General features: G+C 47.2%; 1 protein-coding gene and 1 non-coding gene across 7 annotated transcripts; both read right to left on the reverse strand.

Annotated features, from left to right (window-relative positions):
- Nucleotides 1-24: 24 nt before the first annotated feature.
- On the reverse strand, nt 25-23277 carry si:ch211-142k18.1 (uncharacterized). 6 transcript variants are annotated; one of them, XM_061753014.1, is made up of 4 exons: nt 2304-2483; nt 2023-2139; nt 781-1268; nt 25-166 (listed from the first exon to the last, which is right to left on the reverse strand). In XM_061753014.1, exons 3-4 carry the CDS (start codon nt 1260-1262, stop codon nt 28-30), a joined length of 621 nt encoding a protein of 206 aa, XP_061608998.1. In that variant the 5' UTR covers nt 1263-1268; nt 2023-2139; nt 2304-2483; the 3' UTR covers nt 25-27. The 6 variants fall into 6 exon arrangements, with proteins under 6 accessions (XP_061608998.1, XP_061608996.1, XP_061609000.1 ...); XM_061753012.1 differs by having other exon boundaries at nt 2023-2220; XM_061753016.1 differs by having other exon boundaries at nt 2059-2139; nt 2304-2482.
- On the reverse strand, nt 22287-22369 carry trnal-cag (transfer RNA leucine (anticodon CAG)). The gene has a single exon. It is a non-coding gene; the product is annotated as a tRNA-Leu (tRNA).
- Nucleotides 23278-23376: the final 99 nt, after the last annotated feature.

Below are 23376 nucleotides of genomic sequence, written 5' to 3' on the forward strand. Positions count from 1 at the left end.
AAAACAAGAAAAAACAAGCCGTGGGTCTTAGCCGTGGATTTTGACGGCGTCTCTCAGCTGTTTGGCGCAGGAAGCGTGAAGGGCTTGCGACCGGCTCTCCAGTCGCCCGGCGATGTCGGCCGCCGCCCGCAGCATGTCGTCAAAGGCCGCCGACTCTTCTCGGATTCTGTCCGGGAAAGGCGGGTGAAGAGGAGGGAAGCAAGAAAGAGGAAGGAAGAGGAGGATTGATTGGTTTTTTTGGGGGGGGGGCACACCTAATAACGACGCAACACCTCAAGAAGGCCAAATTGTGCATCTTGGTCGGTAATATGAAGTCAAGTCAATTCCTGTTAGTTGCATTGGCAGATTTGTTTAGGGACAAAAATGTGACAGTGGAACTAACAGGAATTGACTTGTGAAGATTCTTCCAAAAAGATCCGAAACTTATTGAAAATAAGTACAGTGAGATGTTTTCACGAGAAAACAATTGCAATTCCCTAAGTAAGAACTGCGTTTTTGCAGTGCGGCATGCGGAACAGGGCTTCGGCCGCTTTAGAGCGCCCCGTTGTTGCGGCGTGGAAAATTCCCGGCGATGCCCCGGTGGAACAATGTTGACATGTAGTTACATGCAGGTAAAAGAAGGACGCTAGACGAAGCGGCGGACCAATAACAGTTTGAATTTTTCAGTAGGCGATGTTTTCAATGGTTGGAATTTGGCGGGGTTGTTAACAACACTCTTGTCTGTGCTGTGTCAAATGGCCATATTTCCCTTCACCTGACGGGCAGATTTTCCGCACTTACTTGTGCATGCCTGCGAGGGTTTCCAGGACGCCCCCTCGAAGCCGCTTGTCCAGGTCTTCCTCGGCCTTCTCCAGGACCCGGCGGCAGCTCCGGTGCTCCTCCGGGACGCCGGCCGGGTCGGCGGCGATCGCCTCCTCGTAGCTCCGGTCCCCCAGCTCGGCCGCGACGTACTGCGCCAGGTTCTCCGTCACCGCCTCGTTGGCGCGCTGGACGGCCCGCAGGTAGGCCACCTCCTCCTCCCGAGCCTTCGGAACGCGGGCGGAAACCGGTCGGGTGCCGAAGCGGACCGAGCAGGTCTCTTCCGGGGCGAGCGACGGCGAGACCGAGGCGGGCTCCGTCGTTGCCTTCGCGGGCTCCTCGGCGGCCGTGACGGAGGAATGAATGTCAAAGCCTGAACCGTAATCGCCGTCCCCGCCTTGGCAGATTGTTGGGGTTGCCATGGAAACCGAGGCCACCAGAAAGCCCGTCCACCAGCGCCGCATGGTGACCTGTCGTGAAGACGACGTCAGTGACCGCACGTCACTCACTTTGGCGCCGACCGCAACATTCCTGTTTGTATGCGTCATAAAGTAGCAGTTGTTTGAATGCTGTAACATCGATGCTAATTTCCCTTAGTCCGTCTATGGCGTTTCACACTCTATGTTAGCATTAGAGCAAATGATGTTTGGGTGTTTAAATATGCAATACCTATTTTTCTTTTGAGTTTTACAGCAAACCTAAATTGGGAGTGAGAAATAAACAGCTTCAATTGGAGACTTTTTGATTTCTTGAGAATAGGCGCAAAGGGTGACTTCCAAAAGTCGAAATGGCTCCAAAGCATGTGGGCGGCGTTAAAGTGGATAAAAGAATGAGTTTTCGTACGCTTTGGCCATATCGTCAATTTTCACCGACGGAATGTACTCCTTGCGATAAACGGGGATTTACTGTCATGAAATCAAATCAACGATAAAGAAAGCTGCCGACAAAAACAGTCTTGAGAGTCGCCGGCTCAATAAGAACCAACACGACGACGCGGCCGCGTTTTGATGTGCGCCCTCGCCGCCGTGTTCCGGCTAAAACATCACGCGAGGCTCGGAAAAGTCGACGGCGGCGCTCGTGTTGCTTTTGGAGAGAGGAGATCCTTCACGGGTTCCGTTCACCTTCGTGTCGTGTGTTTGTTTCTTTTCTTTTGTTTAGTTTTTTTCCAATCAACCTTCAAACCAGAGCTCCTCCCACACAAACAGAGCATCCAACAACACTCACGGGCGTATATTCTCTCTGCTCTGTGGGCACTCTTACTCGAGCTTAGTTGGGGACCTTCTCCGCCTCTTCTTCTTGCTGTTAATTACGCCGCTCAATTTTTGTTACAGCACAACGACACTGAAGGGGGCAAGAACAACAACAACAACAACAACAACAACTACTACTCCATTCAGACCAGCCCGTATACTGCAAAAAACCCTGAAAAAAAAAAGTGGGGTTCATTGCACTCACAACTTTGTTCTTGACAACAACAGTCAACTGTACGATAAAGACAAACGTACCAAACTTTTGTTCTTTTTCTTCTTGACTTTCAAGATTCCAAAGGATGAAGCTTCTTCTCCTTCCGTTTGGGCGAAAGCGACGCGGCCTGACGCTCCCCCAATTAGCTGCCGACTGGCGAATGCGAGAGGAGGGGGAGTGAAAGATTTCTTTCTTTGCAGTCACTCGAGAAGGGGGAGGGAACGAGGAGGGGGGGGGGGGGGGGGGTAATGGACTTCACATGTGCCTACTGGGGGAAAATGTTTTGGGGGATATTCGTGTCATATTATAGATCAAAATAAGACATATGTACAAGTTGTTCATGTTTAGTAAGTTAGCTACATTCAGTTAATTTTCTGGTTTATGAACTAGTTAGTTGCATGAAAATTGTTAGCTACGTTAAGTACATGAGTTGTATTATGAGTAGTTTCTTTCAGTTCGCCATGTCGTTAGTCGCTGTAAGTGAGTGAAGTTCGTTGTGACTGGACACGGCCGTCGGGAGTTCGACCTGTCACTCAGTGAACGTGGCACCGGCGACTGGTCGTCATTCGTCAGCGTCTAAAATAGAGTCGCTCGTTCTCTTTTTTAACTGCGTCACTGCTAGCTGTTTTCAAAGCAGAGTTTCCCATGTTGCCAGCGGTGTCCCCCCAAGGCTGAATTTTAGGTCCACTGTTTTTAATCACTGCATAACATTAGGAGACAGGTGACAGTCGTGTGGTGTTGTGTTCAAGGGTTTCATCCCAAACGGTGAAGAAGAGATGCTAGTCAGCGTTTCAGCTCGGTCAACCGTTTTTCTCGGCTTCAGGCCGACGGCCATTTGTCCCGCACTTCACGATTCCGTGACCTCGGCGACTCTCGCCGACAGCGCGGCACCACTGTGCACTCGCAAATGAGATACGACGCTGTGAAAGCAAACCTTCATTTCCTTTTAAATCTATTTCTCTCGGCCGCAAAATCTTAATATTGTCGAAATGAGAAAACGCGCCCTGCTTGAGGCCACATTTGGATTACCGGGAAAATATTTGGCATTTCTTTGATCGTTTGATTTGATTCAAGATACGACTGACTGGAGTTGCACCGGTACCGTTCTTAGGTAACGATTAACCGGTGTGAAGCCGATCAATACGGCTGATTCCGGATGCCGCAGCTCGGGTTCTGACCGGAGCAGCGAGGCCACAGCGTATTACTCCAATTCCAAGTACATGATTGCATACGGCATATAAAGCCAGTCGGGCTCCGAGATGGGCAGACTCGGCTCAAATAGCGGAGCCGCGAGTCCAAAGCAAACGCGGTGAATGTTGCTATTAAGAGACGGAATAAGTCGGGCGAGTCCCAGGAAGCAAATGCGCCACCTGCCACTGATACACGCCCGCGCGCAGGCACTGTAAGTGTTCGGAGCGATACGCCGGTTCAAATGGAGCTTCCCCTCTGCTGATGCTTCGACACATTTCTATCACCGGAATGGCTAATATGACGACAAGCAATTCGGGCAAGGATGGCAGCGACACCTCCGGCGTGGTAAAAACGACCCCGTGAGGCTGGTGACCGCTGCGCCACCCCGGGAAACAAATAACGGGCGCAGTCCAAATGCCGAGCAAATCGAGCTGCAGTTAGGAGAGAAGAGACGAGGCGGGCGCCATCTTCACTCACGGGGGGGCAGCAGAAATCAAAGGCCCCGTGCCCGCAACCGCCACGCCGGCTTTCAAAATAATGGATTCTTACAGCTTTTGCCACGCTGCGCGGCTGCAGCTGAGCTCCCCGCACACACGCACGGAAACGTCTCAGGGAGACGTTTGGTTACGGGGAAGATGAAATAAATACAAACGGTGCTGATTGTTTGAATGGGGGGGGGCGAATGTTCCGCCGCCAGAAAGAGAAGAAAAGGGACAAGGAGACACGGCAGGAGCAGGAAGTCACACAGGCAAACACAACTGGAGGAGAAACGTGGAGGCTTTTTTCACCACAGCGCCATCTTGCGGATCAGGTGGGGCACCGCGTCAGTTGCCCCAAAGCAAAATCGCCGCCTGAGCGTGAGTTCAGTCAGGTTGCATTGTTGTGGAAAAAAACCGTATGCCAGAAATTCAATAGGATTAGCCGATCTGAACACAACTGAAGACGCGGGGGCTTCGAAACAGACAGACGTAGCGTGCGTGCATGGAGAGAGCGATAGATGTGTAGATACCGATGGACGGAGAGATCTTTTCCTCCCTCGCCAGCTCAATTGCGAGGTCGCCGGGGTCCGATTATCCCTCGATGGCGCCATTTGTCTGCCATCGAGCGCACGTCCGACGTTGGTAGACTGCTTGGCCCGCTTCCGAATAACACATTTCAACGTGTCGTCGTGACAAAAAAGCGCTTGTCTGGTTTTCTTCCCAGGTTGCGTTTTGAGTTCAACGAGAATAATTGCGAGCGCTTTTGCACATTCGGGATGACGGAAGAAAGTAGGCCAGGTTGCCAACTTTTGGACACGCTGCTTTTGCCGCGGCGTTCCCGGGCGGCCGTGCCAGACTTTGGGCAAAATGACAGCACGTCCTGCGCCGTTCACCCCGTCTCGTATTCCGGCTTTCGTCACCGTGACGACCGGGGGCCGAGCTTCTATTGGCGAGAGCGGAGCCCAGTGTGATGCTAAAGACAAGCCGGCGGGTTCTAGAACATTCTGCCTTCGGGCTCAAGTACTCTGGAATGCCCGTGGAAATGAGAGCGATTACCTCTGGAAAAATGTTGAACTCTCGATGTAAGACTCGTTTTTAGACTCTTGCATTGAGTTAACCGCAGCCTCCATCTTCTTCCGCTCATCTGAGGTCCACACCGAGTTTGCAAATTGCCTCTCCACCCCGAACTGGTCGCCAGCCAATCGCAGGGCACATAGAAACAAACAACCGGTCGCACTCACATTCACACCGACGGGCAATTTAGAGTCTTCAAACAATGCTTTTGTTTTTGGGGTGTGCCCGGAGAAATTGCCCACGCAGGCACAGGGAGAACATGCAAACTCCACGCAAGCGGGGCCGGGATTTGGAACCCGGGACCTCGGAACTGCGAGGCAGACGCGCTAACCGGTCGACCACCGTGCCGCCCCGAGCTGATCGTACATATGCTCAGTTATTATGGAAAGGAGTGAAGGAGGACTCGCCAACAGACTCGCCGGGCGACGATTTGCACGCAAGCCATCAAAGCGTCCATTTCCCGAATGCGCCCCCTCGAAGGAGGAACGCTCGCTCCCGTTCCACCTGAACGACCGCTGCCACCTTCGCAAGGTGCAATTTAAATATAGACGCCGGGGCGGCGTGTCACCCTGACCGAAGTCGTGCCGTCAGCTGCTCTCGCAACACGAGAGCGGGAAGACGTGTTGCGTAACCGCCACCGCCGGATGAGGTGACATTTACAGTAAGGAAGGGGAGAAATACACATTTCAAAAAGAATAATCCAAACTCCTCGGCAACCGGGTAAACGCGCGCTGACTACGGACGGCACTCCAAACAAAAACAATGCCTTATGTCAATTTAGAGCAGTTGTGAAACTCTTCGCTTGTCTGCATGACTGTGTTATACCGCCCCCTGGTGGCAGAGTCACACACTCCAGAAGGAGCTGCAATGAATAAATCACGATGCGCTGTAACCGTATTTTAACACAAACAAGCATGAAATGTATCGAATGTACTGTTGTCGCGTCTGTGTACATGCGTGTGCCTTTAGGGGGCGGGGCCTGGCGGAGTGGCGTGCGACGTCGGCGAACCTGCGTCCGGGCGAGCTGTGGCTCGCTGTTCTCCCGGCGTTCTCTGCGACTGTGGCTCTCCTTTCCCACATGCGATGATAGTGAGTACGTGGAAAACGAATCCAAAAGAAAGAGCGCAATCTAACGAGGCGCCAACGATGGACAGCGGTACAGCGGGGGAACGCTCGATTTCCGTTTTATGAGGACAGACGGCGCCACGTTAGCTGGAAAGCAAAAACAAGACATTCCAGACCCAGCGTGCTCCTGGACGTGCGCTGGGCGGCATATTTACAGTAAGCACGGCGGCTCTGTCGCTTCCCCGCCAACCTGCCCGCCTGCCCGCCGCCGCCGCATGGTGCCCAATTCAATTTCAGAGCTGGGCGCAGCTTTTTCCTGGAGATATTATCCTAGCGCATTAGCTCCCACTGCAGTAATGTCGTGTGTGGAAATCCCATTAGCGAGGCCGCCCGCTTCGCTCCGAGTCGGTCTCGGCGGAAGGAAATCGGCCCAAAAGTCAATGTGACTATTGACATTATTTTGGGAGTGAACACTTCCAGGGCTGCAATAGGAGAGTCGGTCTTACTGGAGCCTCCCGTGTCCCGGCGTCCCGTGTGGACGTGTATTATTTGATATTTCTATCTCCAAAGACTATTTTGCTGTTCAAAGTTGTTAGTCTTGGCAAAAGCGCCACTTCCAGCCAGACCAACGTGACAAGTCTATTGTTTCGCCAAATCACTTATTTGCGACGGCTTGTAGCGATAGCTTAGCAATTAGCGTGTCTTTGCCGTCGTCTTCGCCTCCGCGCTCGTCGCACTCCCTTCGTGATGACGTAAACGATACGTGTAAGAAGCGCGCCGGGAAATGTCGCGTATTCGCCAGCACGGATCGGTGACTTTAATGCTTAGAGAAGAGAACCGGGGGCCGTGATAAAATGGCGTGCAGCAAGCAGCTGTTGAATGCGGACGCGCCGGTAATTATTTATTTCCCCCCCCGCCCCCAATATCGGGAACATTCAGCGTTACGGCCGTAACGAGTCAACATTCAGTGATTTCCGTAACAAAATACGGACGTTCTGCAACATTTGGCAGCTCTATGTGCAGAAGCTATGTGCTCCCTCTTATGTGTTCCAGTTAAGAGGCGAGCAGCAGCATTTTGAAGCAACTGGAGACGTTCGAGGTAGGACAAAGTGAATTACGGTAATCGCGATGAAGACATGGATGACTGTTTCGAAAAAACAACCATCCAAAGGAAACATTTGTGGGTGTTATTGGTGTGCAATTCCTCTCGGTGTGCCCTTATGACCTTCCACTCCGCTTCAATTTGACACTCGGTCGCCGCTTTCCGCTTGGATAAGGGCACAGCTGAGGCCCTCGCGCCACATTCCAATCGGCAACGATCCGGGTGGGAATCGTCCCGGAGCGGCTCGTCTCCCGCTGCGCTCGTTTCCCCTTTCGGATGGTGGCGGCCTTCGATTTGTTGATACTCCGTCAACGGTAGCGTGTGCATCCGTGGTTTAATTTGGCTGGCAAAGCATTTCCAGGAAGCGCCGCGAGGAGAAGATGCGGCGTCGCATGACAACATCAATCAAGGAGTCGTTGGTCTATGCCATCCTCCAGGAAGCATACAAAGCGGCTAATTATGTTTGCCTGATTGCTTTCACGCTCGCTATTATTGAGTGGTGCGAAGTAACTGAGTAGCTTGCAAATATTTTGTTGCTGTATTTACTGTAAGTGGATTGTTCACTTTGTATTTTGGGGATTTAAGGAGTTCAATCAGTACTTTTTTTTTTTTCTTAAAGTATGTGTACTTCTACTTAAGTACAGATTGTGAATACGTTTGTATATGATTTATATTTGGACCTTGATGTTCTGTACGCAGCAGTTGTATTTCCAGCGGTTGGAATCGGCGTCAAAGTGAGCGATCGATGATCAGCGTGTCCTCGGGCTGACTCATTTCCTGCTGGACGCCTGACGTAATCGGGTCTTGGTTTTCTTTCGAAGCGGACCAGACGTCCGGAGTGGAGCCAAGAGCCTCGTCTGCTCTACAAGAACGCCTGGAGGCTTTTTTTCCCTCATTATTTATTTTTATTATTCTTTTTTTTACACAAGAAGCACACGATGGCAAAGGAGCGTTGTCAAGTGTTTGTCGGCCAGATGTTTATCAGTGAGCCTTCTTGCAAACAGGATGGAGCTCAGGGGCAGGGGGCCGCAGCATCTGGGGTGAGGAAATGGGTTTATGCGAAGAGGTTCACATCCATCAAGCTCGGTCGCGGGACGGCTTATCTCGTCGCTGCTGCCTTCCGCAACGACCGCAAGGCGGCGTTTTCAAGATGCAAGTCGAGCCGATTACATCCAACTTTCGGAGACGTCCTGCAAAACCTGTCCGAACGAGATCTTTTCAAAGGAAAAGTGAATTTTTCATTGCTTGTATTAGACAGGTGGCAAAAGTACCCACACCCTGCAGGCCTACTGAAGTAGAAGAACAGATACTTCTGTGCAAAAGGGAAAAAAAAAAAGTTTGTCATTGACTACAGGGTGCTTTGACTTACGTCATGAGGAGCCCCTGTAGCTACAGAATTGTGGCGTTCCACAAGGCTTTCAACTCGGTGCCCAGATTTTGACGTTATACTCTAAATACGCAGACGTCACAAATGCTTGCCGTGACATTACCAAACTGGTAGCGTTCCACAAGGCCTCGCAAGTCAGGCAAGACAGATTTTGACAGTCTACACGACTGTTAGAATTGCCTGGTGTTACACTAGAAAACAAGTGGTGTTCAACAAGGTGCAGTATTAGATCCCCTCGAAATGTGGCAGAACTGTGAACATCAGTGGCGTAGTAGTTACGTCTGCCCCGCAGTCAGGGGATCTGTGTTGGAATCTCCACTGGAACATCTCGGTTTTGATACCAGGGAGGGGGAGAAGATCTGGCAATTTCATTTTTCACAAGCACACTAAGACAATATCACGTCAAAGCCAAAAGCTAAGCAGAGCGCAGATGAGCACGGCAACGGCTCCCGATAACCGGCAGATAAAGTGCACAACGCTCCACTATATCGTGTCACATGGTGTCAGCCGCCAGCATGGACGCCACAGCCGGAAAACCCCAAATGAACTTAACCTACAATCCAACATGCAAAAAGAAGAGCGAAGTGAAGTCAGACAGGAAACCGGTCTGATGCAAAACTCCCATGAGGTCGCTCACTGAGTCTGTGCGCTCTAATGAAGTACGCACACAGCTAATTCAGACCAAATTAAGTTTGGGGAGTCTGCTCACTTCTGCCTTCTTCCTGTTACAACTTCTGCCTCATTTCTAAAGCTCGTCAAAACAAAAACAAAGGCGAGGAGGCGCCGACAATATGTACTGGATTTTCTTTCCACAACGGATAACAATACGATGTGTTGTCACATCGTATTGTTATTGCGCCCCGCCCCTAGCATGTAATCCGCATAGCAATTGGAGCAGCTTTATATGTCTGCGATTTGCTGCATCGTGAATTCGCTAACGTGAGCAAGCGGGACAAGGCGCTAACTCTCGTGCCACACGTCAGCTTTTATCACACCGCAGCCCCCGCGGCCGCTTGCCGTAAACACCCCGCCGACCACCGACCAATCGCCGACGTCTCGTCCGCACGTCCCTCTTATCGCCTCGGGATCACAACTGATGGAAATAATTCATCCTTCTTTATGATCAAGGCATCGATGACTATGCCCCAAAGTGTTTTTTATCGGGTTGCGCGTGAACATGTTCAAGTGTGCAGGTTGAGCTGCCTGGCCGGAGTTTTGCCTTGTAATAAAAGGCGACATAGATTGAAGCGCTTCTCTTCAAGGTTCAAGCTACGGCGAGTACATTCCCTCACCGAGACAACGTCGATGGGAATCGACGCGAATACTCGTTTAGGCCGGACACCGATCTCCAGCGAAGCGGCCGCCGGCCGTCATCGATCGCCTGACTTACGGAACGATCGAATGCGCCGACGATCGCAAACGTTACGCCGCCAATCCGGACGGCAATCGATCGGCTTGACCGGAGCACAAGTCGTAAATTGGACAAAGGTTGAACGAGGCGGCAGGACCGCGGAGTGTGGCCTCGCATAACACACGGCCGTTGAGCCGTCTTTGGGGGAGAGATGTCTGGAGCATTTTGGAAGCAGATGACACGTCCTTTTCTCCTTTCTGATTTCTTAGAGACGGCTTCTTTTTCAAACTCCCAAAAAGTTGATCACATCAGAGCAATTAAGGGAGCACAGAACAACACGGTTATTTACACAAAGTTTGCAGCATAAATAAGAAAAGTAGATTTACATGATTGCACTGAGCACAGTCGTTCGTACCTTTGGCGATAAAGATGGAGTTTCACTTCGCGCCGCTGCCCTCGTTCTTCGCCGCCAGTCGTGAGGTAGCGCCGTTATGAATCTTTCAAGACTAGACGCAACACCGCGGGAATAACACCGCCATCTTATTTTCGTACGCTCGGAAACGCACGAACGTATGAAATCTGTGCCGCCTTGTTTGCTGTACTGTGGTGAGAAAATATCAACGATGTCACGTAGCTTTTTATGAGGTCACACACGCAACTTTGACATAGCAAGCGTAGACAAAATGTGATTTTGTTCCCAAAGTCATCAAGTCACTTTGGACAAGTATTTGGACAAGTTTAAGTTAAACAAGGTCTCTAAAGGCTGAATGGAGCATTAAAAATACCGGGGTAGTTATCGATTCATTTGATCATCTATTTGTTGTCGATTAATCGTTGCACCTCTAAACCCGTTTGATTAGAATGTTACATTGAGGACTTTCTGCTCCTAAAGATGTAATAACCGAAAATATCCTTTTTTTCTGTCGTGGGCGGCCCGACCGGATGGCGCGAGAAATGCGACGGCGAAACGGAGAAGACGAATGAGCGACCTCGAGTGGCTGACAGCAGCCGCTCGTCATGTGTCACCGTGTGAAAGCTCGTCTCGTTGCGCGTCACATCAATTATTATTATTCACCGGCACTCGTCCAGGAAGCGGAGAGTTATGGAACGCGGGAGTAAATCATCACTCACTCCCCAAAAAGTGATGGATGATGATATTGCCAGGGAAAGCCTCCAAAATTGATGATTAGCCTCCAAAAACGGGAAAACGGTCGATAGGCGTTATCGACTTGCCGTTTGGCCTGTGTCGTTTTTGTTTGCACCCGAGGGGGAAACGTCCCTCCTGAGCCGCTCCCATTGGCATCCTCTGTCAGTGCATAAAAAGTATTCTTCATTTCAATTCCTTCAACATTTAATGTCCTTATATCCATCCATCCATTTTCTCTACCGCTTTATCATCACGCGGGTCGCGGGCGTGCTGGCGGCTATCCCAGCTATCTTCGGGCAAGAGGCGGGCTACACCCTGAACCGGTCGTCAGCCAATCACAGGGCACATAGAAACAAACAAGCATTCGCACTCATATTCGCACCTACGGGCAATTTAGAGTCTTTAATGAACCTAGCGTGCATGCTTTTGGGATGAGGGAGGAAAGCGGAGTGCCCGGAGAAAAGCCACGCAGGCACGGGGAGAACGGGGATTGAACCCCCGGTCCTTAGAACTGTGAGGCAGATGTCGCTCACCGTGCCGCCCTGTATATAAATCGATCATTATTCATTAATTCATTAATTGTAGGTTACTTGAAATATTTTTCCGAGGATAAAACAACAACAACAACAACAACAACAAAACGACAGAACAGAAGAGCAAAAGCTGAGCCCAGAGCTAAAAATCCATCAAAGAAGCCATAAAGCCAGCCTATCAATTGTTGTTGCGGAAAAATGTCAACGTGGAAGCAGCGACACATACATTTGAACACGCTAACTTCACCAGCCTGGGAAGCTCACTCCTTGCATCATTTGCCATATGGCCACGCATTCCGTTCGGGCCTCGTCGGGGCAGCCCGGTAACATTGACTCGGCTCATCTGCTGTATTTCAACATCGCCGTGCGTTCGGCGGGCCCATCGAGGCAGCACGTGAACTCAATATGGCCGTCACTCAAAACGCAAGGTGGCGATGTGCGGACGCCTGAAGATTCAAATGAGCGGCGCCCGTTTCCGACTCTTGATGTGACAATCCATTTGAAGCAGCCGTCATCCCGTTGCGCCACTCAACGAAGACAGCGGTCGTTGTATACAGACGACATCCCCGAAGCCTCGTTTTCGGCACCGCCAGGCTGACCTTGCCGCGTGTCGCTCATCGCTAATCTATATATTGATCTCTGTGCGTGTGCGTGCAACGTGACGAAGGTCGATAGCGACATCCGACTGTTTGTATATGCTGTCTGCTATGTTTGTATGTGTTGCTGCTCTGCGTGTGTGCTAAGTAGCGCTTGTTGGAAGCGTTATACCAGAGGTGGCGCACTTGAGTCACGTCACTTGACTTGTCGAGTCACACTCTCGTTAAAACTTGACTTGAACATTTTGCTGTTTAAATATACAATGTTGAATTCAACAATGTTGTTGTAATATATCTCAACTGCGTTTAAAGCGTGTGGGAGGACGACATTTTTTTTGAATATGGTCTCTCTTTATGGCAGATTTTTCTGGAATGTCAAATGCCCATCGCTAACAACACACACAAATAAATACATAAATCAATTGTGCGGGAAAACGCCAACGTGGGATCGCAATATTAACGTTTGCGAACGCGCGACGACGCTTAAGCGTCTTCTGCAGGTGTTGAGGAGCAAGCCAAAGCAGAAACCGTTTCGACGCTGCTCATCGGTCACGCCGTGTTGACGAGCAAAGCCGCCGGGATAATAATAGCGGCGGAACCTGATTGAAAGACCACCTTTCCTCTCGGGATCCGATGATCAATTACCATCCGTCACGGGAGCCCCGAGGCATTTCACGGCCGTCCGGCTGACAGCGATGGCGACTCGCCGCCGCGTGTTGAGACCGCGCTCGCCGTTCATCCCGGAGACATCCGATCCAAACTGAATGTCGAACTTTAAGGTAACGTTTTCATATCCTTAACTGTCTTACAACAAATGTGCGTGGGGGGAGTTCAAATACTCTTGGTTTGACATGACTTGAATGAGCTTGTTGAAGCTAGCTAGTGTGAATAAATACTCAAAAGAAAAACATGCTAACCTTACCATTTTTTGAAATCAATATTGCAAGGAAAAACATTTTTAAAGGTCCCCTTTCCATCAAAATCCATTTTTTCTTCTGTTTGATGCATAACAGGTCAAAATGAGTCTGTGACCTGGTTTCAGTTGGACATTTATGCGCAAAAGGCAAAAAAAAACCCCGTCAGACTTGCAAAACGGGTGCATTTGAAATCGCCGTCATTGTGCCGTAGTTTCATGTTGCAACACTATCGCAAATCCATTTGCCGGCAGTCCTGCGCTCCCGGCCGATGGAGGACATTTCCCTTGTAGCCAGCTCGCCGCCGACCTTCGAGGACGACCGCAGACGCCAACGTTTTCGATTTGGCCGAACGACGTCGGCTCCCGCGGGCCGCCGCAGGCGAGTTTGCGACGAGGCAGACGTTCGCTTGAAAGAGCGCCAAGCGCCATCTGGTTGCCGCGTTTCCCTTTCAAAACAATCCACATACAAGATGCTAGCAACACAAGCTTCAAAGTCCAATTCGAGAGAGCGCAATTGGGAATTAGACCAAATTGTTCCATCGCAATTATAGAAACCAGCAATACAAAATAATAACAATAGAAGAGCACGCTAGTAACTAAAAAAGATCCAATTCAATACTCACTAGAGATGCTGATGATTAACCGTATTACCGTGTGCACATGGCTACAGACGAGTTTTCCTCGTCAAAGTCGAAGTCGGCCGAAACAACTTGCGCTGCGACCAACGAATCAGACGACGGAGAATTGCCGACATCACGCAAGGCCAAATCTGATCGATTAAAGAAACAGCGCCGTGGGCCAGCTTCACCATTCTGAAGGCCCTGGGCAGATTACATAGATTGACATGGCAACACGTATGATTGGACAATTCAAAATGTTTTTCAATTGAACAGCCACATACACGTACCCGAAACAGTGCAGCAAGGAGACACGCTACCAAATGAAGAATAACGATGAAATCCAATTCTTTCTCAATGTTATTTCTCTGGGCTGTGCTTTATATTGTTTTTTTTTTTTTTTAAATCCAACAATGTCCATGATTGCATAGCCAATCTGAATTACAAATACGCTACCATTAGAGGCCAAAAACTGTTTTAGTATTACCGAAGGTTCATTTGCCGTCAGTGAGAATGTTTATCAGCAAAACAATTCACCTTTATTGCTAAAGTTGTGATCTTGTAGCACAGTTTTTGATTAAAAGCGGTCAACCTTTTTTTTTTAACACTTGAAAAAACTGGAGACAGTTTCCATAATTTCCTAAAGTGCTTTAAAAGTCCAAAAATCGGACATGGAACACGTTATGGCGGGAAGAAAGAGAATAAACAGACTTTAAAATCTAGAATTGACTGATCAATGTTCAATTAAATTCTGACTGCGGTGACTGAATGGATTTTTCATTTTTTTTCAATTTGTAATCATTTTAAATACACTCTCGAGTCTTACATCATGCTGCCCCTAACACACATTTGCTTCATCCGTGCAATGGTGCAGATGATGCCCATTTTTCATCATCCGCTAATCAGCAGCGCGAGGATCATCCTCAAGTTCGGAAAGGGAGAAATACATCTGCCGCGTTTGGCCGAGCTCGCCTCCGTCTCCGCGACGACCATCGCACTTGCCGTCATGTCACGCACCCAAAAGCTGCCTTTGGTCTCACACTCACTAACTGGACGTGCACAGGTGCCGACGCGGATTCCTTCCTTCAATCAATCAATCAACCGAGGAATAAATATGTTGCACATCTTTCATCATGAGCGCATCTTTTTAGGATTTCGGATCTCTGTGTATACCCAACATTTACATACTTTGTTGGGAGTGTGAGGTGCCTCCACATGTTGGCATTCCTCTCCCTCGTAACCGACGTGACAGGCCAAAATTCCCTCCCTAATCTTTGCTTTCTACTCAAAAGTTGTGCTGATCTCAAATCAAATCTGGTCATTGTTTGATAAAGCTGTGAATTTCCACGTCGAAAGACGCACTTGATCAATATTGCTATTTTTTGGTCCTCGTTCGTGGTAAATGTGCATTTGTTGCAAAGCTAATAGCGATCAAACGATTTTCCAGGCTGCTCTTTCAGCGGAAAACCCGAAGCATTTTCAAAGCGATTCTCCCGTTATCGCCTTTCCGAGCCTTTCGCTAGTCGGCTGCGACAATGAAGCAAATCCCCCGCAGAGACCCAAAGAAAGCCGAGCATGTTTATGAGCCAGGCGCCCGCTTTTCAAAGCGGCTTTAGTAAGCCCCCCGCTTGGAAATCCAAGCGGCCTCTTGTGGAAAATGACCGTTCCCGTCGGCCACAACAGGGATTATGCGAAGATAAAGTGGCAATAAGTCGCGTCGCTCAGGCTTGTGCGGTGCTGGATGTCGGAGACGTTGACATTTATCAATACGACGCAGACCACGTTCGGCTTAAGCTCGACTTTCGATGCTTTGGCCGGCGCGCTCGCATCGAGCTGTTGATTTGTCGCTCCGTCTTCAAGTTCAACTCAAGAGAAACAAACACAATATACTTCAACGCCAACATTCTCTATCAAACCGTATCATTTCATTTTACCAACGCCTGCTAGCTTAATGCTAACATATAGTGCAAAATGCCACTGACGGGCTAACGGAAATTAGCAGAGAGATCACGGTAATTGTCAACCTTCAGACCGCTGCGAGTTTCACACACATGGAGCAGCAACACATACAAACTGCATACGAGAATACTCACAGTAGTGCTGCACGAAATAGATGCTAGCGCCATATAAAAACACGATTGTACGATTGTTGATGTCGTTAATTTGATGCTTGGGGCTTTGTGTTCATGTTTAAACCGCGTAATGGTACAGTGGCTTACAAAAATCTGAAATATGCTTTTAGGAATAAAACCTGTGCCTTGATTCAAATCAACAGATTTTGATGGTGGAGCTAAATATTTTTGAGGTGAAAAGTTTGCGAAGCACTGCCACAAAGCAGAGGCCTAACATTCTGCACGCTGCCAACGTTGAACGCGATTAACTAGCAAGTTGACAAAAGTGATAGCGGGCCATCAGTCATCTGCATCTTATCTGAAAATCGACTCCAGTTAGCGTGCGCGGCGGCACCACTGCGAGCAACAGTCAAACGCAAACGTCTCCTTAACATTCTGCCGTCCTTTTGACACAAAAAGGCTTAGCGGTCTGTGACGTAAGCAGCATTTTTTATTGAACTCCATTAGTTGTTTGTTTGAAAATGACGCAATTCGTTCAATTCCAAATCGTCCTGACGCAGGCCCGCAGCAATCGCATAAATCGCAAATCTCTTTGTCATCCGTTGTAAATCTTCACGAGTGGACCTCAGCGTTCGCTCAGAAAGAAAAAGCCTTGAAAACAACAACATGTCAATTTCTAATGGGGAAAAAATAAGAAAAGAAATTGTAATTTCACGAGAAAGAATTTTGGGGGGGGGGGGGGGATTAGGTAATTTTATCGAGACAAAAAACAATAACTATAAGGAAACACTAAACTAAAAAAGAAGTAAAACTTATAATACTGCGAAAATAAACAAAAAGAAAAATAGGTAAGTTCACGAGCGAAAACGAGTTATATTGCAACCAAAAAAGGACTTTTGCAGAGGACAAAAAAGTGTCTTAATGCCAGAAAAAAAGACTAAGAATTGATGGGGGAAAAGGGGCAATTTTACGAGAAACAAAACTAATATTGCAAGGGGAAAAAAAGGTGATTTCATTCGAGCAAAAAAATAATGTTGCAAGAAATATTTGACAATTTAAAGAGAAATAAAATGGTTATATTTTACAGGTAGGTAGGGAGGTAATTTCATGAAGAAAAGTGTGTTATCGCGAGAAAAAAAAGGTAATTTTATAACGGAACATGTTTTAATACTGTGGGGGGGGGGGGGGGGGGGAAATGGTAATGTTGTGAAAAAATGTTTTAATATAGTGAGAAAAAAAGTTGGTTAATGAGAATTTCTTTGATATATTATGAGGGAAAAACTACAAGATAAAGTCATACCATTTGGAGGGAAAACAATTACATTTTAGGAGATAGAGTATTAAAAAATTCTAGAATCACAACTTAATTTTCATAATATCACAGCTTCACACCACCCAAAAAAATAGGACTTTACCCTTGTATATTATCTAATAAAATAATTGTATGTCACACTTTTTTAACTTGTTTGTATTCAACAGATTGCCTGATAACATGACTTTTTTTTTTTAAATGTTCAATATTGTAAACAAAAAAAGTTGATGAAGGCAAGCCAGTCGACAAGCTCGACGGCGTCCGATTCGGTTCCGTCCCGAGTCGAGCGCAGCATCGGCCCGAGCGTCCTCATCTAGCGCAAACACGCCGGCTCTAATTTCATTCGCGCCCTTGCACGGGATGAGCCTCAATCCCTTTTTCCGTTTCCGTTTTCCTCTGATTGCATCACGCTGATTTCAGCCGCTTCTTAATGGCCTCGTCGTATAATTGCGTAGTCACGCCAAGACGCTGAAACCTTCAGGCGCTCACGTTAGTTGCTTCACTCTGATGTTTTTGTGTTTTTTTGATTTGATTTTTTACCATAACCGAGCCAATGAGTCTAACTTTGTTCCTAACAATATACAGCAATGTATGCGCTGAAATCGGTGCAGCTACTGGAAGATTGTATTTTTGAAGAAAATTTGCTTTGTACCCAATGGTTTGAAATACAGCTGTGCCTTGACTTGCAAGTTTATTTTGTTCGGTTACTTCGCTCGCAACAAATCACCTTTGCCAATGGAAATGAATGGAAATGCCCCCCAACAAAAATATTTATAAAATGTTTAATAGGAAAGAGAAAAGATCACTCTCGAGTAGTGTATTTCATAAAAAGATCCATGAATAACGTGATTGAATAGAATGTAAAGAATCCTGATTTCATGCTTGAATTCATTGTGCTCCTCCTTTTGGTGTGTGGGATCTGGCCACAAGTAAATACACGCAAACATAGCACACGTAGATTTGTGACAACACACAGAAGGCGGCTGTCGTCACTCAACTCAACTGCAGCAATCGTCGTTGTTTTTCGCAGAGGATAAGAATGTTTGCCTCTGAGTCTTGTTATACGGTCTGTCTACATGTGTTGCTACAGTTTGAGGTCAAATATACACGGTTTAAAAGTTTACAGCTACTGTGATACTGATGCTAATTTCCTTAGCCAGTCCATGGCGTTTCCCTTGGGTGTTAGCATAAAGCTAGCGGAATTTACGGCAAATAAGCGCATGGCCTTTTCTGAAGGGAAAGACGTCTTCACTTGCTGCGACTTATTTCGAAGGTTGCTGCCACATTCTCGTGCTTGGAACTCACATTTTTGCTCTCAAGTCAAGTTCCCCCCCCCCCGCAAAAAAAAAAAAGAACGGGCAGAGCGAAGGCTCATATCTAAAAAATCTCCACAGTCATGTTGCTTGTAAGTCGTGCCATTACTGTTCATACTATTTTATTTGTGTTGTGGATGTGTGCCTTTAAGGGGCGTGACGACAGGAGCTTCAATCGGGTTGGCCGTTTAGTGTCTGGGTGTGAGTTGCGGCCTACAGCAGCTCCTTGCGAGTCCGCTCATTTCGTATGCATTGAAACTGTTCGTCCCGCTCCATAAATGGCTGAAAATGCATATGCCACTGTGGCTCTCCTTGCCCACACGCCAGGGCATTTCAGTGCCTCAACCGCAACACTTTTTTTTCAGGAACCACGGTACGTCTTTAAACGGCAAACTAGTTGAAAGTGAACAGCACCTCCAAGTAGACACGATGAACCAGCAATTTCCCTCGTGCACAGAATTCTCAACCATCAATTCGTGGATTACAGCGCATATCCTTCATGGAGTCATAGTTCAGGCGATATGGCGCAGAGTGGAAGATGTACCGCGTGTGGATAGCCGTTTGAGCGTTCATTCACCATTTTCAAATCGGAAAAAATACGCGGCGGCTCATTTCATCCGCTCCCAAATCTCATTGGTACGTCTCACGCACGAACCTGGTGACAGCTCCACTGAAAGAGCTTCTCACGGAGTCACGTACGCGGCGTCGAAGCAGGCCTTTTGCCCAATTTAAATGTCGGCAGATAACGGATGAATGCTTGTAATAATTCCGCATGAAGGCGAGTGAATAAAAATGATCTGGCGAGCGCTTTGAGTGGTTATGATGGCAAAAGTCGCCAAATGATGTATTAGCGATGACAGTGGTGCTCATGAATTTGGCGGGGACTTACCCGACTTCATCCAATTTAGAATATCGTCATTGGGTCACAAATATAGAAAACATCAATTTGCTATATATTAAATATACACCGCCCCCACCCTGCACACACACACACACACACACACAAGTCATCTCTCATTTTATTCACAATGTGAACGGAAGCAGCTCCGAACCCCCTCAACCCTCCTGTAGGTTTGTTTGAGCGAGAGCCCTAAAGACCGTCACCTCCGTGGTTAACTGGCTCCGTTGTGGCACAATTGCAAAGCTCTCTTCAAAAACAAAACAAAACCCCCGTGACACCGTCGCTCTTATACGTGATATACGAGGCGTTTACGTGCAGATGTGAGCGTTTATCGCCCCGACGGCGCCCCCCGTTAACCCGCGCGAATCGAAGGCCGGGCCGCAAAGGGCACGACGGGATGGGGCCCGATTGAGCGGGTTGCCAAGGCGACAACGATCTTCGACCGGGCGCGTCAACAGGGAGAATGAATAGCTTTAGCGGGTTTAGCTCGCGTCACCCCCGCACTTCATCGCATCGGCGCTCACACCCCTAAAAGCGGTAACGTGCTCAAATTAGAATCGAACGCAAGAAAGACAAGATGGCTTCTAATTATTAGTGCGCCGCGTTGGGAGTTTGCCGCATGAATACTTCAACGTTGACGATGTTCACTATTGAAATGATTTGAAATGCCATGAATCCGTTCCAACCCGAAAAACAAACACAGTACTGTCTGAAATAAAATACAGTGAACAGCCGCTTATTTGCGGTTTGGCATTTGCGAATTCACCCATTCAAGTTTTGATTTTGGAACATCCGGACGTCCGGTTCTTGACGGTGACCGTCTTCACTGTGTTCCTTTGTATATTTAACTGCTTCGGAAATTCTTTTTGTGCTCTTCTGCTGACTGATACCTCAAAACAATGACAAAGTGTGGCGTTCGGACGTGATGGATAGACGGGACGCAACCTTTGGGGGCCTTTCTGCCATGCCTCTAAACAACAACAACAAAAAAGGTGATTACCACTGTCAGCCAAAGAAATCACCATTCAAAAAAATGCCTGCATATGTGATTGATGTTGCTAACCTTTCACCTGCAGTTGGTTCACATCTTGACTTCAAAAAAGGGCCCTTATTTCATTTTGCAATACAGGAAGAGACAACATCAACTTGATGTAAATCTGCAAAACTTGCATAATTTACTTTCTAATTGTACACTGGTAGTGTCTATCAGCGTTTAGCATCTGTGAGACTATTTCACACTGCATAAACTGATAACAAAATCCTGCAGTGTGACAGGATCATCTTTTTTGTCCTAACATATGCTAATTGTCTTTCCTGTGCTTGACTAACTCTTGATCTCTCTCGACTTCAACGTGGAAGCGGAAGGAAGTATTTAGATGCTTTGCTTTTATGTAACATCTTCTGCCACAAAGGCCTCCATGCACGCAACACTTCCGCGTTTGGCGTACGCCGGCGTGCTAACTTCCGGTCGCCAAAACCAAACCATCACCAAATTGCTGGAGGACACAAAAAGAAAGTAACTGGATAGAGTGTTTAAAACACAAGCTACAGTCAGAGTTTGATTAAATATCACTAATATCAACCTTAGCCTGATAAATAGCTAATATTCACAGGAACAAATGCGAGGAAAGAGCAACGTTTTGGATTATTTTCTACAACTACATTACTCTAATTTAAAACATCACCACAATGAATTCTGGGTACCCAAAATGCTTCTTGTGGACTACACTGCAGGACTGTAAGGATGTGGTCTAAATGGTAACACCGCGTCCACATGGGCTGTTGTTTATGTCACACAAGCAAGGTATGCTAAATAAGCATCTTTGCATGATTGCATTGTGTGTGGATGGTGAGCTCAAGTGGACAAGTAAAATATATGCGCCTCATACATTTATATAGTCAAAAACTATACTACAGACACAAAAGGGACCTCCCAACGGTCGCTGCTCAGGCCCTAATAATTTGTCGCTACATCGCAGATTTCAGTCTGGAACATACGTAACGTTTCGTTAACGGCACTGTTTTCCAGCGAGAATGACTGACCAAAATAAGTCTAGACTAGCCCGAACCGTACAATTCGGACACAAATATGGCCACCACCTGCCCTAAAAATGGATGTCAAACAACATCAACTATATCTCTCACAGGTTGTGAATGGCCATTGCTTACAACATTCAAACTACTTTTAGCAAAGTTGCCCAACACCTGTTGGTAGAAAAAGCTACTTCAGCTGTCACTATATATATATATATATATATATATATATATATATATATATATATACGTGTGTGTGTGTGTATTATAATGGTATACATTCAGTGTCCACAATCCGAGACAATAAAATTAGCCAATGCTAAAACGCGCTAGCTAGCGATGACCATTTTAGGTTAAAAAACGCTAACCACCATTCAGCTCAGACTCATACATCATGTTATATGTACATGACACATCTAACAGTGTTAAAAACCGCTTACAGAAGCTCCTCTGTCGTTTTTGGGCAATATTTCTCATTGGTCCAACACTACGTGTCTGCAATAAATGTCCGTGTGAAACATGGATGAGCTCGCAAACCGCCGGAGGTTCGAGGCAGAACTTATTTTTAATTATTCGAGTTTTTTCCCCAGCACTATAGTATGCTGTATTAGGCCACCAAAATCCTATCTTTTACAATGCAAATATGACTTTGATAAAGGTACTTCCCAACAAGATTCACTGAGCAAAACGATGTGGACGAGCCCAAACCTTCGAATTTTGTCTGCAGGTGACATCATGACGCTGAGGGTCTTCAAAAGTGACGTTACGAGATGTGCCGTGTCTTCGAAGTGTGTATCGAGGTTTGCCTCATTTAGGGGAGGAGCCGGAGGTGATGACGTCACAAGCCTCGCTGCACGGAGACATGGAGTGAAAAAGTTACCCTTATGGCGACTGTAAATCATTTTAAACGTCAAATTGCTTAGAAAAACAACATTGTCAGAAGTGGGATTCGAACCCACGCCTACAGAGTAGACTACGACCTGAACGTAGCGCCTTAGACCGCTCGGCCATCCTGACATCCTACATTGAGGTGAACCTCATGCTGAGCACCTGCACAAAAATTACAAATACAAAAAATGGCCACCACAGCCGTGTTACGAGTGCATGCCGGTGATGGTTCAGTCCTAAAAAGTCGGGCTGTTCGATACCATTCTTTTTCAACACCGATATTACTACGGGTACGGTATTTACACTGAAGTACTCATCAACACCGAGTAACCATACCACTATTATCAATCCAATTTCAATGAAATCATGTTGAGGGACAAAATGTCTGTTAACTGCTGCACATGGCGAAAAGTGTTTCGTGATGATGACGCTGACGTTGACATTTTGTTGTTGTTTCACGGTCACACGTGGCAGCAGGAGGCAAGCTTTCATTTGGGTTGTCAAAAGCACATCAAAGACAATTCAATAAATACTATAGGAACATGACGGCGCACAGGGACATTATCAATTGCAGTTGTTCCACTCATCGAACTTTAGGTCCCTCACAATCAAGTATGTGACTACCCTCTTGTGGACAAACGTTTAAGTACACCAGCACTGGGAAATGACAATATATATAGTACATGTTTCACCAGAGCACAATCAATTTAAAATACAACCGCAAAGCAAAATGGTTTACAATTGTATTAATTAATTGTAATTTTTTAAAATATGATTCAAAGCCCTATATATATATATATATATATTAAAATGGTCCACGCATTCCTGAGTTCCAGACATTTTTGTGCCGAGAGACCTGAAATCAGCTCATCTGCATTTCTTGCGCTAATCGACGTCACTAGCAAAGTTCTCCGCCTTGCTCTCCGCCCCCAAGCCAGCGCTGTCAACGCAGTCCCAAGACAGGGGCAACCAATCAGAGGAAAGGGGGCGGTCTTAGTCAAATCTGGACAAAGCGGATACAAAGGTGGGTCAAACAGAAGTAGTTGTCAGAGGGGCCCTTTTCTGGACACTCGGACGGCAAAAGCAAGATGTTTTTGGAAATGAAATTGATATTTTGATACAAAGTCTTTGTTAGA

This window comes from Phyllopteryx taeniolatus, chromosome 18, assembly GCF_024500385.1.
Source record: "Phyllopteryx taeniolatus isolate TA_2022b chromosome 18, UOR_Ptae_1.2, whole genome shotgun sequence".
NCBI lineage: Eukaryota > Metazoa > Chordata > Actinopteri > Syngnathiformes > Syngnathidae > Phyllopteryx > Phyllopteryx taeniolatus.